The sequence below is a fragment of the Sus scrofa genome, chromosome 2 (genome assembly GCF_000003025.6).
Source record: "Sus scrofa isolate TJ Tabasco breed Duroc chromosome 2, Sscrofa11.1, whole genome shotgun sequence".
NCBI lineage: Eukaryota > Metazoa > Chordata > Mammalia > Artiodactyla > Suidae > Sus > Sus scrofa.
The window spans coordinates 92288680-92312594 of NC_010444.4; the positions used below are offsets into that span (position 1 = coordinate 92288680).

At 35.2% G+C, this 23915-nt stretch overlaps 1 protein-coding gene across 2 annotated transcripts in view; it reads right to left on the bottom strand.

Annotated features, from left to right (window-relative positions):
* The window catches only part of EDIL3 (EGF like repeats and discoidin domains 3), a 431857-nt gene that overhangs the window by 166185 nt on the left and 241757 nt on the right, over positions 1-23915 (bottom strand). For both annotated transcript variants that reach the window (XM_005661542.3, XM_021084514.1), the window contains one exon: positions 18052-18165. In XM_005661542.3, coding sequence (XP_005661599.2) covers positions 18052-18165 — 114 coding nt within the window. The remainder of the gene's footprint in view (positions 1-18051; positions 18166-23915) is intronic.

The window sequence follows — 23915 nt, forward strand, 5'->3', positions numbered from 1 at the left end:
TTCTCTTCTCACATATTCACTTTACTGTAGACCCAATATTTATTATCTGTGCTAATAGATTAAAAAGTAAATATGAAGAAATCAATTGATTATATTTATTTTACATACCTTGTAATCCTCTTAAAATTCAGTTTTAACTCCCATTTTTCATAAGTCTATGACTAATTTATAAGATGAATTATGAACTGAAATATGATTTTTTGCAGTATTTAACTTCTATCAATACTCTTTGGTTAGGGTAGAATACTTAAAAAAAAAAATCATTTTGACCAGTAATAAAAGCTTCCTTGTTGACAATTTACTTGGCTAGCCAGCTCCTGGAATTTCAAAAACTGTATGTACTATTATATTCTTGGGAGTAGAGAGGCTGTGACTAGAATGTAAAACAGTCACTCTTTTTTACTTTATGTGTTGTTAAAAAGTGTAAGACCAAGCCTATAAATTTTTGCAATTAAAAAAAAGTTCAGTTTTCTCTCTCTCTCTCTTCCCCTCTCCAAGATTATTTACTCTAGCTCTCTCAAGAAGTCTTAGCCACTCAACTGCCTGGGTTTGTCAAATGTCCAATCTATCCACAAAGGGATTGTAGTTGTTACAGAGACGAGGAAGGGAAACACAGTGAAGAGACAATGTCTATCCTTGCAAAACTTCAGATCTGAAATGGGATTTGGCCAACCAGGTACACCGAAGACATTCTCTACAAAGAACAAGGTAATAATAAATAAATATTGTAAGGGTAGCCTCTGGTGGCATCTTGCAACTAATGGATTTAAAAGGACTCCTTTCAAAAGAAAAAGAAATTAAAACTTAATTTTTTTTTTGAGTTTTCTTTTTAAATTCCGGTATTATATATATAACTATATATATCCGAGTATTCTTTTTAAGTTATATATATATAACTATATATGACTTTCTCTCTCTCTCTCTCTCTATATATATATTTATATATATAAATAAAATATATATATAAATATATATAAATAATATATATATAAATATATATATATAAATAAAATATATATATAAATATATATATATATAAATAAAACTTTGTAGTCAGAAAAAATTTTAAAGACATAAAGGTCATTCAAAATAATTGCAATGTCCGCAGTTTTTCAAGTTGTACTTTCGGAGATGCTATCACCTGTTGCTAAATGTACAGAGAGAGTCAACAGAAACCACCTAATGATACAGAAATGTGTCTAGAAAGAGGTAATGAAACCACTTTCTAATTAAGGTAGGGGTGTGTGTGTGTGTGTGTGTGTGTGTGTAAGAAATGCTGTATAATGATCTTATCAGTTTTAAATTCTTCTAAACACATAACTATATTTGGGAAGAATAATTAATCTGTGGCCAAATACACAGGCTTTTACAGATGGGGCCTGACATAAATAATACTAAAGTATTCTTACTCACAATAGGAAATAGAATTGGTTAGCATGAATGCATGCATCATTTGCTTTAGTATTAATCCATATTTTTATTCTATTGATTTAAAAATAAAAAATCACTACTTGCATGGCTTGGCTTAATATAAATGCTTGATGGCAGTACATTTTTTTGGAAAGGTAATGTTGCCTAAATCACTGTTTTGTTGTTAATTTAATAGATTTTAGTGAGACAAAGATCCCCTATTGTGTTCCATTTTCTTATGTACCATTAACATATCAATGATTTTAAGATGTATCCCAAATTCAGATGTTGATATGCTTCAATAGAAAGGCATGTATTTTAAAACTGGTGGAAATGAGGAAATGTATATGATTTATGTTTATTTTTTCTCTAAGGGGTACTTCTTAAAAAAAATTTTTTTTTGAAAATTCGGTTTTCCCATATTACTGGTACTTGGCAATAAGGCAGTCCTGCAGTTGATACAGTGAAACCAGAACCACAAAACTCTTTCAGGGCAGATTAGAAACAAAAATCTGAGTACTTATGACCAGACTGGGAAAACGATTTTTTTGTTGTTGTTGTTAGACTGGCTTATCCATTTTATTTGACAGAATTTTATACATTACTCTGTCATATTTTCAGGCAACAATGCCATTATCCCCAGAAGATAAAAAAGTTGTTTTACTTTTTATGAGTAGACCAAACACCAGAGCACAGTTAATGGTTCTGTGAGGACTTTTGTAGTGTTCTGCATAGTGAGTGAACTCACGCTCCTAGGATAAAACCCACCTGACTGCTCAAAAAGTTAAATGTGTATAAAAAGCTAGTATTTTGCAATGCTAGGAAAAAGAGTTAAGAGGCACTAAATGAATTGTTTTTCCTTCTCAAATACAATTGTAAGCTTATCACTTTTTTGGTGTTATAAATACCCTTTTCATGTGCAAGCCAGAGCACTATTTGCTACTCTTTAAAAGAAACCATCTCCAGCATTTTTAGCAACATGTATGGACCTAGAAATTATCATGCTAAGTGAAGTCAGCTATACAATGAGACACCAACATCAAATGCTTTCACTGACATGTGGAATCTGAAAAAAGGACAGACAGAACTTCTTTGCAGAACATATGCTGACTCACAGACATTGAAAAACTTATGGCCTCCGGAGGAGACAGTTTGGGGGGTGGGAGGATGTGCTCGGGTTGTGGGATGGAAATCCTGTGAAATCAGATTGTTATGATCATTATACAACTACAGATGTGATAAATTCATTTGAGTAATTAAAAAAAAATGAAAAAAATAAAAAAAATAAAATAAAATAGAAAAAAAAAATAAAAGAAGCCATCTCCAGCATTTTTAGCAACATGGATGGACCTAGAAATTATCATGCTAAGTGAAGTCAGCCATACAATGAGACACCAACATCAAATGCTTTCACTGATATGTAGAATCTGAAAAAAGGACAGATGGAATTTTGCAGAATAGATGCTGACTCACAGACATTGAAAAACTTATGGTCTCTGGAGGAGACAGTTTGGGGGGTGGGGGCATGTGCTTGGGTTATGGGATGGAAATCCTGTGAAATTGGATTGTTATGATCATTACACAACTACAGATGTGATAAATTCATTTGAGTAATTAAAAAAATGTAAAAAAAAGCCATCTCAAGTACAAATATTGTTGTAATTGAAGAATATTCAATACATTGAAATTTATCATTCATGTAAAGGAGCAAACAGTAAAAAATTAGGGAAAAGCAAAAATTTTATGAACATCCATGTGACCTGGAAACAGGAAGAGAGGGAGAATGGGAAAGTAAGACAGAGACTCAAGTGGTACATAAGCCTTCTTTATAGTTTTGGTTCACTTTTAATCTTGAAAACATCCCTCTTAATAAGGTAAATTGAGCAGATACATCTTTTCTATAATCACAAAGGCCAGAAAAATGTACATCAGAGCACTATTCCAAATGTCTTAATGTCAAAGACCATGCAGTATATGTTTTGATAATTGTCTCAGCATTGAGCATAATGCTACTGTCACAGTCATGTTGCAAAAGATCTAGGTTGTTAGATGACCAGTCATTTGTACCTTTTCATCCCAGTTCAACATCCAGGGATCTGTGCAAACTTATCCTCCTTAAAGAAAGAAGGCCAAGTAAATGATAGAATCATATGAGCCTGGGAAGCATATACTGCTTAAAACAAACCTAGGTATCAGTATATTCTGAAATAACAACTAAATTCAAAAACAGACTTAATTACATGTTTAGTGACAATGCCGTGATGCTCTCAAACTAATGTGAACATTGACTGAAAATAAAGCTGAATAGATTAGCATTCCTTTTGTTTTTTCACATGTAATGAGTAATCCACATATACTTTGTATTTGATGCTATGATTCTGGACCACTGGAAATTTTGGGTTAACTCATACACAAACTATCATTTTCTAAAGCAGCTGGGATTATGTCACTGGCAACCCAAATACCTAAATTGATTATAAAATTTTATGCAACTGGTTTTGAGAAAATTGAAAAGGTCCTGGTAAGACTGGATGTATTCCACTTCAGATCAGAGCCTCTGGGTAGGGGAGGAGGATAATTTTTTAGTTTATCTCTTTTCTCTCTGTTAAACATGGGTCACTGTTCATGTCTAACTCAAAATACATATTCTAACTCAGAATACATATTAGAGTTAGACATGAACAGTGACCTGTATTCTTACCAGCAGTGCAGGTCTTGTTACAAACTTTCTAAACCTGCACAGCTGATGAGAATCAGCAACGGGTTTAAAAAAAAAAAAAAAAAAAAAACCTCAACCCTGCTTATAAAAACTCCTGTAAACACAGTGACAAAAACATTGCTTAATAGTATCATTCTCTGCTATTTTCTTATTATTTTCGTATAAATGGAACTAGAGAACAACATTCAGAAGCAAAGCCAAAAGTGGACATCTAATGAAAATGGATCATTAATAGTTTTTCTTTCCAAAAGTTCCATCTCTATTACACAGGAAGGAAAAATATCTTTTGAAACCAGGAAGTGAATAATTCAGGGTTCTGAACTTTTTCTGCATTATGGACACTTTCATCAGTCTTGTGAAGCCTAGAGGCCCTTCTCAGAATAAGGCTTTTTTAGTCCATAAAATAAAATGAACAAAAGCACAAAGTAATTACAAAATATTTTAAAATGTGTGACACAATAATGCATGTGCTTATATATTAAAACATTACATAACAGAGGTGGTGGCAGGATTACTATAGCTCCTTATTAGTGAAAGATGTAAATGGTATTTCCAGCTCTGTCCAACAGACAATGTGGTATAAACATACCTGTGATGTCTATTAGTGATAGTCACTGGTGTTGCTAATGTGAGGATTGGCTGTTGCCTTTATTTGTAATGGATGGAAAAGCTAAGGTTCATGTAGCCATTAGTAAAAATAAACATGCTATTTTTTTTCATCAAAAAACATAGATCCCCTGAATTCTATACACCCTTGAGGGTCCTGTGACCTCGGTCAGAAACTTTGCATTAAGTACTTAAAGGGGTGGGACTGAGAACATCCTTTATATTAAACCCTGCAGGAAAGTGCCCATGTTTTGTTAAGCCGACAACTATTAACAACGGTAGAACCAGCAATAACTCTAATGGGAAAGGAAATGGCATTATTAAGTTACTGCTGAGTGGATATGAGGCAACATTTATACAGCAAATAGCCATTTTATGGATGTTTTAAAAATTGCATGTCTATCTGAGTATACCAAAAAAATGTAAAGTGAATTTTATTTTTAACAAACTACCGCAAATATCCTTGGATTTCTTGGAGCTAAGAGGTGAGGTTTCACTTCTTTGGTGTTTTGTAGTTAGATAATAGTGCTGAGTATTTATAGGCTCCCTTATATAAGTATAGTTCTATCCATTTTTCTTGTCAGAATAGTTTATTTTCTGTCCCTGCTCCTGTTTTCCTTGAATTTTAGGACTGAATTTACTGACTTTGTCTGGCTCTACTTCTTTTTATAGAACCATATTCTTCAAGTCAATTTATTTTTAAGTTGGATACTTTATGTGTCCATTCCCGTTAGAGCTCTAAAAAGAATGTGTATTATTGACCAGATAAAGCTATTAAGGTAACTATTAGGAAATTTATTTTTAGGTCCTTGGCCATCTTAACAGCTCTTTGGGGTTTAAGATAGGCTCAAAGTCGAGTGCACTATAACCTGGGAGGAGCTGCTCTGTGGCTGTTATTTCCTTCTTGGCACCTGCTCTATCTGGAATAGCTGCAATTTGGCATTCTCTCTACCACCCACCACAATTATTTAAGGACTATTAATGATGTGAGGCTCCAAATTAAAACGTCTTTTCTTAGGTATCCATTCCCTTGACCAGCTCCTGCTTGGGAAAGGTTATTTTCTTTGCCCCAAGTCTTTATTCTCTTTCTCTGATTACTCTTTTATTTAATTTGTGACTTATTTCTAGTTCCCTTGAAGACAGAATTTCTTTACCTGCCTTCAATTCTATCTATAGGAATCTTATCCTTTTTACTCTTTTTAATCTCTCCCTGGGCACTAACATTTGATCTTACCACTTCACCATTCTCATCCGCCTCTCGAATCCAAATCTTTGTTTTCTATGTTTCTGTGAGTCACCATCTGCATTTTAATAACAAGATGTCCTGGCTTATCAGGATGTGCCCAATGCACCTACAATTCAATATGCCAAGCCGGGAAAGAAATCCGTTGCACCTCCTTCCTTCAGTTGAATAAGAATGCTTTGAAGATGCACAAGGGGAGTTCCCATCCTGGCTCAGTGGGAATGACTCTGACTAGCATCCATGAGGACACAGATTCCACCGGTGGCCTTGCTCAGTGGGTTAAGGATCTGGCGTTGCTGTGAGCTGCGGTGTAGGTAGCAGACGCGGCTAGGATCTGGCATTGCTGTGGCTGTGGTGAAGGCCAGCGGCTCCAGTTCTAATTTGACCCCTAGGAACCTGCATATGCCCCAGTGTGGCCCTAAAAAGAAAAAAAGAAAGAAAGAAAGAAAAGCACTAGGCTCTTTGTGTTACATGCTGCTGGAAGCGATTACTTCTAAATCTGCTGAAGGAGGTGACAACTACAGCTAGGCGCGCCCCAGGGGTTAGTGTCTTAACCAGCTCAGCTCCACGGTTGCCAGTGAAATTTTACTGCAACTTTTTGAAACCCTTTGGATTTCAGGAAATCATGAGAAATAGTGCACATTTGGTAAAAGATCAGAAACTGTGTTCTGTTCTTTCTATTTGAGAAAAGCATTTATCTCTGCTATTCAGTAATTTGATAAAAGAAGAACCACAGTGATTTGTGGCCTATAATTTCTCCATTATGAAATAACCATCTCAGCCTCACTTTGATATTCGGACCCAAAACTTCACCTAAGCACCCAAAAATGCCATAGTAACATGTGTAAAGAATAATGACTAGCCCACAAATTACATTTTAACTATGTTCCAGCCTTTGAGTACTAGGATGACTTCTTTTCTAGTGTTTCCTTATAGAGAGATTTTTGTTTTTCTGTACTGTACAAACTTTTTGGGTTCTTTCTCATTTTTTTTTTAACAAGGGTGAGGATGGGGTGATGTTTGAAAAGACTGATATTTACAGTCTGAGAGAAATACAACATTTCTCAATTATGTACTATAGTTCTAAATGTTACAAGGATGAAATCAAGTTATCCTGTTCCCAAACTCTTCTGATCCCTATGTGCTATATCTTTGTTTTTGAGAGGAAATATTAGAGTGAGTTTTAGCCTGGAGAATAAATGCAAAACTAAATTTTAGTCCCTGGACATATGCAGGTTAGTGTGTAATGGAATGTTACATAATTTGAAAAGCAAGATCTTACTGGGTGTTTTGGTAATTATTTGTAATCAAATACAAAGCTGTCAAGTAATGATAATCTGATTCAATTTGTTAGATGTATTTAGTTAAGTCCTAGGAGGTCTATCTGAGCATCCTGCAGTATTTTTTCTGTCCTTCCTTTATTAGATTATCATTTTAAGGTACAGCAGGTGAATTTTCAAAGTGTGATATTTATGAATAAAATTGTTGGGCAACATTTGGAAAAATATACCCAGAGGCATCTATTTGAAGATCGAAATTCTGTGTCAGACACAGAAAATCCAATTCTGTTTTGTCATTCAGTCAATTTTTTGTGTTTATTGTTGCAAAGACTTCATCCTGTAGTAATGCTGGAATCGTTTCTTTCCTTGAGGGCTATTGATATACCTGCACAATACTCTGGTTTTGTTTGTTTGTTTGTTTTTTGTACTTGCTGTCATGTCTTTAAAAAGAATGGGAGAAATTAAGTTAAAATAATTATCTATACTCAAGTGTTTACAGCTATGGTACTTCCACTTATATCCCTCTATATATGGGTAGATTTTAAATGTTATGTATTTGGATTTACATTATACAATTAATTCTGAATATAAAACTTTCAACAACCCATGATAGATTTCTTTCTTCTTTTTTCAAAACTTTATAAAATTTTCATAAAAGGTGACAGCCTGAGGTTTGTTATCCTTCTCCTGTCCTATTGGAATTCTGGATTAATTCCTATTTTATGTATTCAAGGAAAGTAATCTTACATTGATATTAGGCAATGCTTTCTAAGACAAAAATCATCACTAAAGTATACCATTTCAAATTTCTAAAACATAGGAGATATTTTTTATCTGTAAACACCATGGCCACAGCAACATGGGATCCAAGCCACGTCTGCAGCTTACAGCACAGCTCAAGGCAATGCCAGATCCTTAAACCTACTGAGTGAGGCCAGGAATTGAACCTGAGTCCTCATGGATTCTAGTCGGGTTCCTTACCACTGAGCCATAATGGTAACTCCCAACGATTATTTTTCTTTGTTTTTCTTTGACTTCTTGCTACATTTGCAAAAATTAAAGTCTATTTGGGTATTTTAAAAATCCTTTATGGGGAGTTACTGATGTGGCTCAGTTTTAAGAAACCCTACTAGTATCCATGACGATGCGGGTTTGATCCCTGCCTTTCCTCAAGTGGGTTAAGGATCCAGCATTGCCGTGAGCTGTGGTGTAGGCTGCAGATGCACCTTGGATCTGGCGTTGCTGTGGCTGTGTAGGCCAGCAGCTGCAGCTGCAGCTCCAATTCAAAGAACTTCCAGATGCCACAGGTGCGGCCCAAAAAGCAAAAAAAAAAGTGTAACAAAATAGTATTGATGGATTATTAAAATATAAATATTCTTGCCATCAACAGGTCTTGATCTCATATTGTCAAAGCTAAAAGGGAAGTGATCATCCTAAAAACCTCAGCAGTGATTATTATAAAGCAATAAGAACTCATCCACTTAATATTAAGATTCTTAAGGACAAAGGGTCTGTATATTCTTGAGCACATTGTCCTTGTAAAATTCTTATTTCTGCAGGCCTCCCTGTTTGGTACCTACTCTATATACTCCTAGCCAGAGTTCAAATGTCACTTCCTTAAACTACCAAAACAGAACAGCTACCCCTGTCATGGTTCCCTCCTGTTTTCATTCATGCTCATCATATCCTGCAGCTAGGTATTATGTAATTCTTGTTTTTCTCTCCCACTAATCTGTACATTCCATGAAAGTAGAAACTGAATTTAACTGTCACTGTTGCCCCAGCTTTAAAGAGTGGCTACTGTTTGGTGCAATTCGGTGACTACATTATTTAATTCATATAGGTTCTGAAAATGTTGCGCAAAACTATATTAAGAAAAATTCAATATGTCAACCCCAAACTCCACACCATGGTATATGGAATGACTGGCCTGTGGGGACCTGCTGTATAACATAGGGAACTCTATTCAATATGCTCTGATAATCTATATGGGAAAAGAATCTGGAAAAGAATGAATGTGTGTATATGTGTAACTGAATCACTTTCTTGCACAGCAGAAATTATCACAACATTGTACATCAACTATACTTCAACAAACTTTAAAAAAGTGAAGAAAACTAGGTTTGAAAAAAGACAAATATTTGTGGCTAGTTTACTTATTGAAAGCATAATTGGATATATTCAGTATAACACTGGACTTATGCAATTTTCTTATTAAATTTATGTGTGTATAAATTCTTGTTTTCACTTCCTTATAAACACCACTTATTTTTAAAATTCTTTATTTTATTCAGAATCTCTTATATTTTGTTTTTGGATTTAAGTCATACCTGGATATAGAAGAATAGGAATTTAGTGTTTTACAGGATAAAACCTATAATCTTTGACCATCTATATTAGATGTGAAAATACTGGAATTATTTGTTTCACTGTTCATTTCCGTTCATCATTCATTAAAATACTTGATCAAAATAACAGTGTCTTACAATAATCACAAACATAAAAACGTAAAGAAATGAATTTAGGTATCTGTGGTTCAGAAGTATGTTATGATGTCATATTTTTCAAAAACTAACATAGCTCCTATCTTCTATAATGGTTTTGGTTAAATTAATAATATTTTTATTAAAATAATATTAATGCCACTAGTTTTCCTATATTTATATACTTGTAAAACATGGTATGCAAAGCATTAAAGTGACTTCTACGCATTTTGTTCCCAATACATAGTCATTTTCCAAAGACAGGCAATTTAAAGCTTTGAAATTTCACAAAATTTGACAAAAGAAAGATGGGAATAAAACTACCATTATCTTTTTAAATAACTCGAAGACCCTTGTGTCTACTTATTTATTTGTGCAATTATTTATTTACAACATGTATTGACATAGGTATTTTACTTAGGACTTGATATATGCTCTTAATTTTAATCTGCCCATCGATATAAACCAAGAAGTATCACTCAATCCATTTACAGATGGAATAGAAAGGGTAATTAATGTTGTTCAGACATATAGTTACAAAGACAAAAAGCCAGAATTTAAATCCCAAGTTTATTCCAGTGCAAAGTCTGTGCTCTTTCCTCTTACTCTGCAGCCACTTGCCAAGGCCACTCCTCAAGTGCAACTGTCCTACAGGTATACAGTGTAATAGACAGTGTTCCTGGGAGTTCCCATTGTGGAGGGTGGAAAGGAACCCAACTAGTATCCATAGGGATGTATGTTCGATCCCTGGCCTCACTCAGTGGGTTAAGAATCTGGCATTGCTGTGAGCTGTGGGTTAGGTCGCAGATGCGGCTTTGGGTCCCACAATGCTGTGGCTGTAGGGTAGGCCTGCAGCTGTAGTTTCAATTCAACCTTCGACCCCTAGCCTGGGAACTTCCATATGACGTAACTCTGTACCTAAAAAGCAAAAAAAAAAGAAAAAGAAAAGAAAAACAGTGGAACGGTGTTCTTTTCACACTTCAAGGGGTAGGATCGATCATGCTTGGGAGTACAGGCTCTGCAGATCCAATGCCTGGGATTAAGGTAAGGCCAGGATCTGCACTTTACCAGCCTTGTGAACCTATGCAAATTATTTCATCACTCAGTAGCTCAGTTTTCTGTGTAACATGAAGCCACTGATAAAAAGAATCTACCACCAAGTGTGTTAAGGGAATTTTAAAAATTAATATTCAAAGCACTTAGGATACCACTTGGTTCACAGGAAAAGCCTACATGAAAATCAATACTATCATATGACAATTGATGGCAAAATATTAAGATAAGCTGAGAGTTTTGATTTACAGATTTGTCTTTATAAAAGGAATAATTGTGTTGAGCATATAATAATGTATATAATTGTCATTTATTTATTTATAAAGTATTTTAGCAATTTTCACTGGATAAGTCTGCATTTATACAGATATACTTGACAGCACACATTGATATTGAAACAAAGATTACATATGTACATCTATATAGTATAACTTTGTGTATTTGTAAATATTAACTCATCTGTAATGAAGGCTTAAAGAGTTACAGCTATTTGAAAAATGAAGATACAGAAATATTTAATTTTTTTTATTTTTTCATCTTTATGCCATTTCTTGGGCCACTCCTGAGGCATATGGAGGTTCCCAGGCTAGGGGTCTAATCGGAGCCGTAGCTGCCAGCCTACACCAGAGCCACAGCAACATGGGATCCGAGCCGCGTCTGCAACCTACACCACAGCTCACGACAATGCCGGATCCTGAACCCACTGAGCAAGGGCAGGGACTGAACCCGAAACCTCATGGTTCCTAGTCAGATTCGTTAACCACTGAGCCACGATGGGAATTCCCAGAAATATTAATTTACAATTTGCCAACTATATTCACACGAATCATATTTTGTCCATATTACTTAACTGACAGACTTCTTAAAGAGCTATTGAATTATCTGGATTATTTTACTAGATTTTAAAAAGCTGGATAACTTTGACATTTAGAAACATCACTCTATCCTCAGTTGAAGATTTTAGTTTTCATTTCTAATAAAACCCTCTGAAATCATCCAAGTCTTAATACTTTCTGGCATAATAGTTTGGGGATGGTGTATTATAAGAGCTCCCTTGGTGACTATCTTAATTTCCAGAAATAGTATCAGTGACAGAAATGAATTTGAGTGCCATTCCTGAAATTTAATCATGTCACATTCAAACACCCAGGAGGCCACTGTCTATGGCTACTGAGGGCCACATAGCCCAATAAATGAAAACAGTCCTAGTTATTTCTAGATTAGTTAACTACAGTACTATCAATTTCCATTGCACTTCCTTCAGTTTTAAAGATCATGTTCTGTTAACCCTACATGGCAAAGCATATTTGTTCTCTTGAGAATACATTTCTCACTCCAGTTCCTCATCATTGTCCTTTCTAGCTGTTTATGCAAATGGATATCTGAACCCTTGAACTTATATTATTTAAAAGCAACAAGGGAATGTAAATGAACACTTTAATTAGAAGAATATCTGTAATACTGTGGAAGATATTATGGAAATATCTAGACAATTTTAACATATCAATCAAAAGTAGCTCCAATTAAAGTAAAAAATAATCACACTTAAATGTTCTGTGATAAATGAGTGAAAAATAGAACTAAAAAATAACTAAAAGCTCTTAAAATCAATGATAAATTGCAAGAACCATATATGGAAATCTAAACTGAAATTATTTAAATCAGCTGCATTATTTCCTTAACCCAGCTACATATATTAATTAGGAAATAATTAATGTGAAAATTACAGGCAGGTTCTTGGCCAAGTATTAAAACATTTGTTTTAAATATCTGAAATAATTATATTGTTACTGAAAGTGTTTAATAGGTGATTGACACACATAATAATTAATTCCACATAATTAGGCATTATAGCATAATAGAAAGGGCTCGATATAAATTTATTCCTTATAAAAGTATTTAATAGCTAAATTAGAGATGTACATTATAATAAAGAATTCATATACTTTAAAAAATAATATTAAAATAGCACCTCAACTAAATGTCTTGCCTTTAATTAACTGAAAATGAATAAATATACTTGGGTTTTTAAAATGCAGTATATCATTAATATTAAAAATATTTCATTTAATTAAACTGTCAAAGGTAGTCTTAATAAACTGCTTAAAATTGAAGGCACAGTAAAAATGAGAAGAAGCAGAGAAAAGGTTAATATTTGAGAAAAACAAATCTTTTGATGATAAGTAGACAGATATCAAGATCAGTTTGTCTATACCCTGAAAAAAGTAACCTCCAAAATTACTTTTATATTTTTAAAGTATGTTAATGATAGTAGTTAGTCAGATCATAGCATTCATATATCTTTTGATTATTTGAAATGAGGGAGAAACAAATAAATGATCTCAAATAAATTATCAAGATGTCCACATGTAGAAACAGCCTGAAATGAGAAAGAGGTCCCTCTCTCTACCTCTTTTATTTCAAACCCATTTGCGCAACCCCAATGCAAAATAGAATTTTAAAAGCTTTTATCAATTAAAGGAAAGCAATCTAACTTGCAGTATCTTACTGAGCACCAACTGATACACCAGATTGTATTTATCATACTAGCAATGTCAGTATTAGAATACTACTTAAAAAATGAAGTCAGGAAGTTCCTGTTGTGGATTAGTGGGTTAAAAACCTGATCTGAGGACCTAAGGATCTTAATTAAGGTTACTAAGAGTGGGTTACTCTCCATGAGAATGAGGGTTCAGTTCCTGGGCTCACTCTGTGTGTTAAAGGATCTGGTGGCTATAGCTGTGATTCGACCCCTAGCCTGGGAACCTCCACATGCCACAGGTGGAGCTCTAAAAAGACAAAACAATGAAAAGTGGGGTGAGAAATAACTTAATAGACATTAAGAACACTGAGACATGAGACGTCATCCTATACTTAAAAGAATTCCGAGTTCTAGCCTCATTCATTCATTCAACAAATATTTACTGAGTACTTACAGCTTGCTAGCCATTCTGGCAATTGTGATTATAACAGCAAAATCTCACCTTCAGGGAATATAAACTCCGTTGGAGAAATAGTCAATAAACAATATGATAAAGTAAAAAAAAAATGATATGTTAGTGATTAATACTAAGTAAAAAACTACAGCAGAGAAGGGGATGAGTGTGTGTTTCAGGGTGTTGAAAAAAGGGCATAGAGAGGCTGGGGAAAGCCTCATTGAGAAGATAGATGCCTTTAATGTAATGACCTGAAGCAAGTACGGGAGTGTTCATAACAAGGAATATGACAGAATAAGGGAGAAAGGAAAAGAAATGCTCTAGGGCAAGAATGTGCCAGAAGCAGCAGCTAGAAGGCCAGTGCGGCTGGAGCAGTGCCTTAGAAAGTGAGAGTTCTTAGCAGATGCGGTTGGAGAGGGGAGTGAGTAGGACAGAGCTACAGGGCTCCAGCAGGCGTGGGAAACAGGAGATCTGTCATTTTCACTCTGTCTGAGATCAGAAACCTGTGGCAGATTCTGAGCTAATATGTGATGGGTTCTGACTTCTGTTTTCCAGGCTTCCTCTGGCAGCTGAATTGAGAACAGACTGGAAGCAGCATGTTTAGAAGGAGGGGAGGGCTTCTCTTAAGTAAAATTGTCTAGTGGGAAATTCCACGTCTTTGAAAAATTCTATTTGTCACCTCCTTTGTTTTACAATGTCCCCAAGAATGCAGACAAATTCCACCCCCACCCCCAACCCTGGTGCGCGCGCATGTGTGTATGTGTGAGAGTCAGAACTTCGTGCGTGCTGCAAGGTTAGTGTAGAGACTGGTTAATAACTCTCACCCTTTCCTTTCTCCTCTTTTTTCTTTTCTATATTCATTCTAAAGTCTGCCAGCTAGCCTCTGCTCCTCTTTACCCTTTCACCCATTTCTGTTTATATTTTCTTTTGTTTCTGTCATCTTCCAGTTTTCACTGGAAATGACCGGGATGTGAGAGGAAGAATCTGAGAGGGGTGCATAGTCATTCCATTTTTTTCTTCACACATCTAATACTCTTATTAAATCCTCATTCAAAATAGAATTATTATTTTCAGGTCATAAAGTTACTATTTTTTTTTTTTTTTTGCCTTTTTAGTGCTGCACTCACCGCATGTGGAAGTTCCCAGGTTAGGGTTCAAATTGGAGCTGCAGTTGGCAGCCTATATACAGCCATAGCAATGCAGTATCCGAGCGAGTCTGCGACCTACGCAATAGCTCATGGCAATGCTGGATCCTTGACCCACTGAGTGAGGCCAGGGATTGAATCCTCGTCCTCATGGATACGAGTCAGGCTCATTACCACTGAGCCACAATGGGAACTCCAAAGTTACCAATTTTATCAGTTCAAAATAAACATAAGGAGAAAGATGGAGATGCAATTCAAATATCACATGACAAATAGTAAACTACTTCCTTTGAGGAAAGGTTCTGTTCATGTTCTTGCTGTTTTTTTGTTGTTGTTCTGTTGTTATGCTTTATTTTATCGAGTGGAAAGACATAATAAATTAAGGATAAGAAATGTTTATTTTTCGTGTTCATTGTAAATATTTCCCCAGTTTATCATTTATGTTTGTAGTTTATTATTTTTATGTAGATTTAAAAATTACTTCTATTTCTTTGAAACATCTATTATTTCTTATTTCAGGGGGCACTGAGAATAATTTCATTTTAAAATATGCCAGAACTTAACTGACCCATTATTACAAATAAGAAAGAGGTGGTACAAGCGATGTATGCATAAGTTGTAGGAGCCCCGCATTAGACCAAAGACAGTTTGGATGTGAACACAAGGATGATAGCATTTTGGTTTGGTTGTCCTCTAACTCACCCACCAGTTAGTCTCCATCATTCTCCCTTCCCTCTCTCACATGAATTATCTGCTCAAAAAATGGCTTCTGCCATTATTGCAGGTATAAGCTGACCTAGTGGTACCCCTGTGGGACAAGATACAGTGCCTAAAGAAAGTATATCAATCTTCCTTCAGAGTGGAAGTGGGTAAATTGGTTATAATCTATATAATGTCAACTCCCATGATCCTAAACTCAGTCAGCTTGGACCTGGCACCACCTGTAACACACAGGTGCTTCTATGTGCCCTGCAGTGAGTGAATGTTCTAAGTTCCCAATGTGTAATACTAAATCATCAGTTGTGACAAGAGGCACTTTCTTTCTCTGGATTTTTCTAAAGTTGCTAAAAAGCCATAGAAGAAAGCAAAACCATACCCCAGAAAACTAGACAAGGTGGAAGAATCAGGATCCTTAAATTATTACATAATCTTACAAATCAATACAAGAAAAAACCAAATACCCCAACAGTGACATATGTAAAGTGGACCTTAGGTGACTCTGCAATCTCTGTCAGGGCACAGAGATGAACAGAGTAAGTGGTAGGAGGTCAGAAAGTATGATAGGTTAAGGAAGACACTTCATTATCATTCATGTTCAGAGAGAAGTCTGGATCTAAATATAAATATTATACAAATACAAAACCAAGTTGAAGAAGACCAAAGAATCTTACATGCAATTGCAAAAACCGATTAGAAGACATTAGATGCAAAGTGGTAGCAATTAAGTTCAAGGTCTATTTCAATACGCCCTTCGTCATCAATAGGTTTCTAACTTCTCAAGGGTATTTTTTGGATGTGGTAACCTCAGTAAAATCTTTGATGGAGATATGAACAGGTTTTAGTCATCAGTTTCAATGTCCAGCTCATATCCAGCACTCCTTCCATTTTCAACAGATAGGCAACCAACTGACTAACCAGATGCTCCAAGGCCAGGGAGCAAGAGGTGACTACAGACTAGGCCATCCTCAAGTCACATGAACCAAAGAAAAAAAGATGCAAGATCTGGGCCTGGGTGGGCCAGGAACCAAATGAATTTACTTTAGCAGGTGATTAGTTACAGGCTTTATAGGAAAGTTGCTAGGTCAGTTAACTGGGTGGCTATTGGTATGTTTGGCTTTATGATTAAACTGCTTAGTGAGACAGTCCTGTCCTTCCATTCATCCAGGCCTGAAGCTCATGCTCCATGTCCTTCTCTAAATATTTTCAAGCTCAGAAAAATTTTCCCCAATCCAAGGCATTCCTTTGATATTCACAAGTTCATCATTTTCATGAAAATTTTCATGATTAGGGTAGTGAGAATCCCTAGATTTACCATTCTGTTTAAATACATAACCCAAATAAATTCATCAACAATTTTCCTTGTTTTATTTTATAAATTATGTTGTCAAGGGAAAAGGAAGAGGGAAAATGAGAAATGAAATTGTTATTCTGGCTAAAGAGGAAGGAGTATGTGAGTGTGTGTGTGTGTGTGTGTGTGTGTGTGTGTGTGTTTGTAAGAAAGAGTGGAGGTGGAGGGTGCTTTTGTGTTTATCTTGCTCACCTCTGTCCAAAGAGATATCTTGATTTAGAGAAAAATACACTGAAATGGGAATCATAGACCTGATTCTAGATTCCTTCTAGTCCTACTTCTTTCATTATCTGTGAGAACCTGTGCAAACCACATAGACAACGTGTCTCAGTTTCAGTGTTTGAATCCTCATCTGTATTTGCCTTCTGAATTTGTGGAATGTGAGGATGTTCTCATAGTTTTATATACGTTAAAGCAGTTGCACTATTAAGTTTCTGTAAGTGCCCAACAGTTATTAAGCTACATCACTATTTTTCTCATTAGCATGTATTCATGCCCCATTATCCTCCCACTCACTATAATCTTGTTACTACCTTTCCCTAATTTTTTGTTTGTTTAGGGGAAGGTGGGATGCTTTGTACTTATTTATAAACACTTCAGGCAAACTACTATCCTATAATTTGACCCATCATCCCAAGATCCTACTGTCCTAGGCTTCATAGAAGACTAATAAATAGCATGTAAAATTCTTATCAACGGTAGGCCAGCTCGACATGAATCCTCACTAATCTCTACCTTTTCTTTGTGGCAGAAGTTTTCTGGTTAGGATGTTCTGAGTTTATTGTTTGAACCAGAGTAATCCCTCTGGGAGAAAATGAGGTTATACACATACTCAAAAGACAAAATGAGATTTATGGGAGAGATGCACTTGGGTTTCAGAGGAACTGCTGACTTCCTGTGACACCACAAGATGATCATATCTCATGCCTACTGCGCTCTAAGTGAGAACTATCCTGGAGAATATATGTACGTTAATAACATTAACAATAACAAATATGAAATGTGCCATTTCAATGCATTATGATCTCTGGAAGCAAGTTATATTGACTTTCACCCAGAAACCATTAAAATGGAGGCTAAGCCAATAAAGGTACATATGAGTACTTACTGTATTGACAGTTTCTTCCCATGAATTCTCCTGGGCACTCACAGGAATAGTTAGCAACAAGGTCTGTACATATTCCCCCATTTTTGCAAGGCTCAGCTTCACACTCATTTATATCTGAGGAAAATAGAAAAAAAGAGAGGAAGAGAATTATTGGTGAAAAGATGATCAGTTATTGGAAGGTTTTAGGCATTTCAAATAAAACGAAGTCTAAATTCTGCTGTTACATTGTGTGTGTGTGCATGTCTCTAGTCAATAATACAAATGGTGCTTACAATCAACAATTTATTAACAATCCAGTTAAATCAAGTTCAGGTGAAATTCAGCATCTGAATGCAACACCAATAGAATTAAACTATTTTTCCAATTTTGAAAATAAATATGAATAGTTTAGGGAAATATTCAGTGTATCCATAGAATTAAATCAAACAAATTAATCCTGATAGAGAAATGAATTGGTATCACTTACAAGATCTAGAAACCTTCCCTGCAGCAACTACTGCCAATTAACACTGTCTCATTTCATCTTAATTCATTAAAATTCTAACTGACAGAGATGTTTTAGTTTCTAAATAGTTCTCCTTTGATGAATGTGATGAGAAGCAAATTAGAGTTAATAGCTAAAACTTGTTACATGTGAAGTATAATAAATGTAAATGATGATCACTTCCTAATCTCATTCAAGGGTTTCTAAAGTTAGGATAACTAAAGGGACTTACCTTTGATATAACATTATTATGCCTGACATAAAATCATCGGAAATATGAAACATTCACCAAGTTATAGTGATTTCCATACTAATTTTGGGTAACAGGGATAACGGATGGGATTTTGAATGAAAAAAGCAATAATGGCGAATCCAGCCAAATAGAAATCACTGATATTTGCAAGTCATTCCCTTTAAACCCAGCATCACGCTAGGTTCTGTGGGAGCTGGTGGAGTAGTTAGAGAACACACACTGCCCTTCAATGCTTTCCCTCCCCACCATCCCTCTTAACCGAACTCCTGCTCTGCTCTTATTCACACAACTTTCTTATATACCTAAATGGTGTTACTTAGGAACGTCTATCTATGTGCCTTCCACCCTTTCACCTTGTCAGTCTCTGAGCTTTATAAATGTGGTACCTGTCCTGCACTATCCTTTGTACCTCCACAAATGGCACACTCTATATGGAAGATGACTAGTGCCCAATAAATGTTTCTTAATAAAATTTGTAATAAAATAGTGGTGAAGGCAATCTGAAAAAAAAATTTTCAGATGTGTAATGTGCCTTCTGATACACTGCAACATGCCAAAAGGTATTCCAAAGTCCTGAATTTTCACAGTGCTTTCATTGAAAAAGATACATGCACCACTATGTTCACTATAGCACTATTCACAATAGCCAAGACATGGAAACAACCTAAATGTCCATTGACAGATGAATGAGTCAAGAAGATGTGGTATATATACACACAATGGAATACTACTCAGCCATAAAAAAGAACAAAATGATGCTATTTGCAGCAACATGGATGGAACTGGTGATTCTCATACTAAGTGAAGTAGAAAGAGAAAGACAAATACCATATGCTATCACTTATATCTGAAATGACATTTATGGCACAAATAAAACTTTCTACACAACAGAAACAAAATCTTGGACATGGAGAACAGAGCTGTTGTTGCCAAGGGTGAGGGGATGGGAGTGGGATGGACAGGAAGTTTGGGGTTAGTAGATTCAAACTATTGCATTGGAGTGGGTAAGCAATGAGATCTTGCTATATAGCACAGGAAACTATATCTAGTCACCTGTGAAGGAACATCATGGAGGATAATGTGAGAAAAAGAAAAAAATATATATACATATATACACACACACATATATGTACATATGACTTGACACAGCAGGAATTAACAGAACAATGTAAATCAACTATAAGAGTAAATCGACTCAAATCAAAAAAATAAAAACCTAAAATAATAATAACAATAATGTGATCAGTAAATTACCCCCTCAAATAAAACAAGAACAAAATACTAGAAAACCTTTATTTTGCCCTCTTTCCTTTAACTTCTTGCTTCTAAACAGCAACTCCTCCTGGAAGTGGATTTGGACACCCGCTCATTCTAAGTTTATGGCTAAATTTACTTAGAGAGGTGACTACTTTCTCTGAAAAAGCCAACCTGGTTTCTGGTCAACTGCTACAGCTTGAGAGCAGAGACAATTCATGACTATGTTCAAAAAATTTGAATAATTTGAGCATTCTACAATAGCAAATATTAGACTAAAATCAGAATCTGATAATCTCTAAAAAATAGCTTCTACTATAAACTATAATATACTCCCAAATATTTGACACAAAAACTCTCCAGAAAGAAATGAGGAAGGAAGGAAAGAAGGAAGGAAGGAGGGAAGGAGGAAAGGAAAAGGGAAGGACGAATGTGTCATTTATTCATTTTTCTTTCCTGATAAAATATTCAGTTTTGTTGTCTTAACAAAATTTTAGATGTTATATTAGACTAACATGCAAACACTAAATTTTGAAAGTGGCACAAAAGTCACTGTGCTATTTATTTTCTTGCCAGCTCAATATAAGGCAATGGCAATGGTTGGCTACTTTGGAACATGCCTAATATATCTTTTCTTCTACAATTTGTTTTAGGTGAGAATATGTCAGTGGATGACAAATCTGCATGTCTTAACGAATGCATTGCCTTATTTTGTAAAGTAGACAAAAGCTACCCTTTTATATAGTTCTAGAGAAGAAACTAAGTATTAATGTCTGAAAAATACCCCATAAGGGAAATAGGATTTCATCTTGAACTTGAAGGAAGATTAAGATTAATAAAAACAGGATGAAGATGGTGGTATATTTCCAAGCAGGGACCAGAATGAAGAAAGATGTTTATGGTATGATGGTATGTTCAGAAACATGAATAGCAGTTTTTCTGGAGCATAGAGTAGGAAGGGGAGTGTTGGGAGCCAAGTCTGAGGATGTAGATAGGGACCAAATTATCATGAACCCTTAGTGCCAGCTGAGGAAACTGGTCTTCATATCTGTGCACTGAAGACTTGGATCTGGCTGGCCTCTTAACCTTGTACTCTAGAAAGACCTAGTAAAACCATATGTGGATGGATTTAAGAAATAGCGAAGGAAGGCAGGACAAAGACCCACCGGGGACTTAATGCTAATAGGTACAACAATACTTTAATTCTCATGTATGAGGCTCAAAGCATTTCTCATTGTAACACTGAACTATATCATAAGTAAAATTGAACTCAGTTTTTGCTGCATTAAGATGTTAATAGAAAGAAATTTTCATAGTTGACAATGTGAGAATAATCAAGAGTTATTACATATACTTTTAAGGACAGGCGCTGTTGTTCTTTGCTTCTTTATTTCTTCCAAGTCTTTACACAATAAGTAGCAGTTAACCACGTGAATGTGAATTTAAATGAAACAGATCAACCTCTGAACTTTTGAACTTCTTTCTACTTGTTCATCAGGCCAGATCTACAATCAACAACCAAGGAAGTTATAATTAAGACCATTTGTTTCTAAAAATACAGTTATACCTTTAACCAGAGGTTAACAAGAGGAAGAAATTGGAATTGCATTTGCTAAAGTGAAAAGGCTTTCTATCCATACTCAATTTGCGATAAAAACTGATCTTTTATTTCCTGCGCAATTTTCAATTTTTACATTATCAAAAACTTCCTTAATCTAAATTCATACAAATACAGATGTTACATTAAATTAGTTACATACTTTTACATAGTAGCAACATAAGAAAAACATTTTTGCCTGTGCACACATCTAGTAACATGTAGGCTCAGACAACAGATGCAAATTACACAGAAACCTTTATATCTTAGTATAATGTAAGAGTTCTTTCAGCAGTGGAGGCTATTTGCACTGTGATTAACAATGCAAACAATCTAAATGGAAACAGACCTCAATTTGAATAAATCATGTTTAATTAAAGACTAGATATAAATGTTCACAGAATATAATGTAATGAAATGAAAATTAAACTTCTTTATAACAAATTACATACATTTCTCCTTTCATAGATTAAGATATTACCATTTCCAAAAAAAGTCTTCATCTATTTCAAGTGTACTGGAATATACTAAATTATTTTATAACAAGAAAAATGTTACATAGCAATCCTGTATAAAATAAGACTTTCCATATTTGGTCATTTTTATAGTTCATTTATCATAGGAATAGTTATCACTTTTTGAGGTTTATACATCTATGACTGCCTACTGAGAATTGTTTTTAAAAAATAACCTCATTCAAAACTGGATTTTATAGTCAGGACACCCAGCTGAATCCCAATTCCTCACTCTGAAAACATAAAACTTTGCTGACCACCTTCTAGGTACTGAAGCACATGATAACAGCTGAACATGGATTTCTAGATATAAATTTGTGATGTAGTTTGTGTGTGTGTGTGCATGCACACATATGCACAAGCATGCATGAAGGAATTAAAAAGCAAAGTACAGGAAAGAAGGAGAGAAAGAGAGGAGAGAAAAGGAAGTTGGTTATAATCACATGCATATCTTTGCATATCTTTGAAACAAGTACTCCACAAGTATTTCCAGACCCTATGTTCTGTTGTAAATACTTACACAATTTTATTCTTATTATATGCATAATTTAGTACCAGATCTGAGCTGCGTCTGCAACCTACACCACAGCTCATGGCAACGCCAGATCCTTAACCCACTAAGCAAGTCCAGGGATCAAACCTGCATCCTCATAGATACTAGTTGGACTCATTAACCACTGAGCCACGATGGGAACTCCAATAACCCCATTCTTTATTACAGACTCCACCAGCTGGTCAGAGATGAAATGGCCATTTTTGGAGTCTAATTGGCTAGGGCATCCTATAGAAACTTTCAAACTTAATTGGTTAATTAAACTAATTAATTAGTTTCCAAATTGTCTAACATTTGCAATCTGTGCAATAGGAATGATAGCAGGCTGTATTCTTGGGCCATCAATGTCCCTGTTAACACGGGTTTCCCCAGAATTCTTGAAGCATATGCTATCTGGCCCCAGTAGTTCAACTACATTTACTTTCCCAACTTGGTTTAGAGTATTTTGAATACTGACCACCATTTAGTATAAGACATCCAGTCTTTTTTGGGTTAGAAATCCATGTAACCTTCACTGGAGTGGAGAAAAAGACAACCCAAGTCCATCACAAAACATCTCCTTTTGATCCTCAACTGCATCCAGGCACATGAGCATAAGGAAAGAACAACTGAATCTCAGGGTGAGCATCCTCATTTTGATATATTATAAGGACATTGCAATTAAGCCCACTTTTTCCTTTTCAAAGGCATAATTTCCTGGCTTCCTTATTTCCTTCTCTGGGGTTGTCTTTTCTCCTGCAACATTGTTATTGACTGTTAATTAACCAGCAAAAGCTTATTTTCAAGCGTCTGCTGTTTCAGATCCTTAACAACACATCTTCCCGGGGCTCCCCATTAGCTATTAAATATTCTCCAGACCTCCCGTGAGTGATTGCCTTTTAAAATTTGACCTTTCATTTTTTTTTTCTATCTAAAGTCTATGGTTTTTCAATTTCTCTTTTAAGGCTGAATAAATTATGATGAACTTCTAGGAATTCCATCCTCCTACTCAGCTACTGAATTTAATTATGTCATAATCAGAATTATCTACAGGATTTCCCAAGCATTTCTGGGGCAAGTTAGTATATCTTTAATTTTGTGTGCTTGAACTCCATTTTGATCTGGCCTGCTGCCATATCACCAGTCATTCATTTTAAAGGAGCAAATTAAAATAAGCATTCTTTGATCAGAATGCCTCACACACAACTTTTATAATAATTTATTGATAA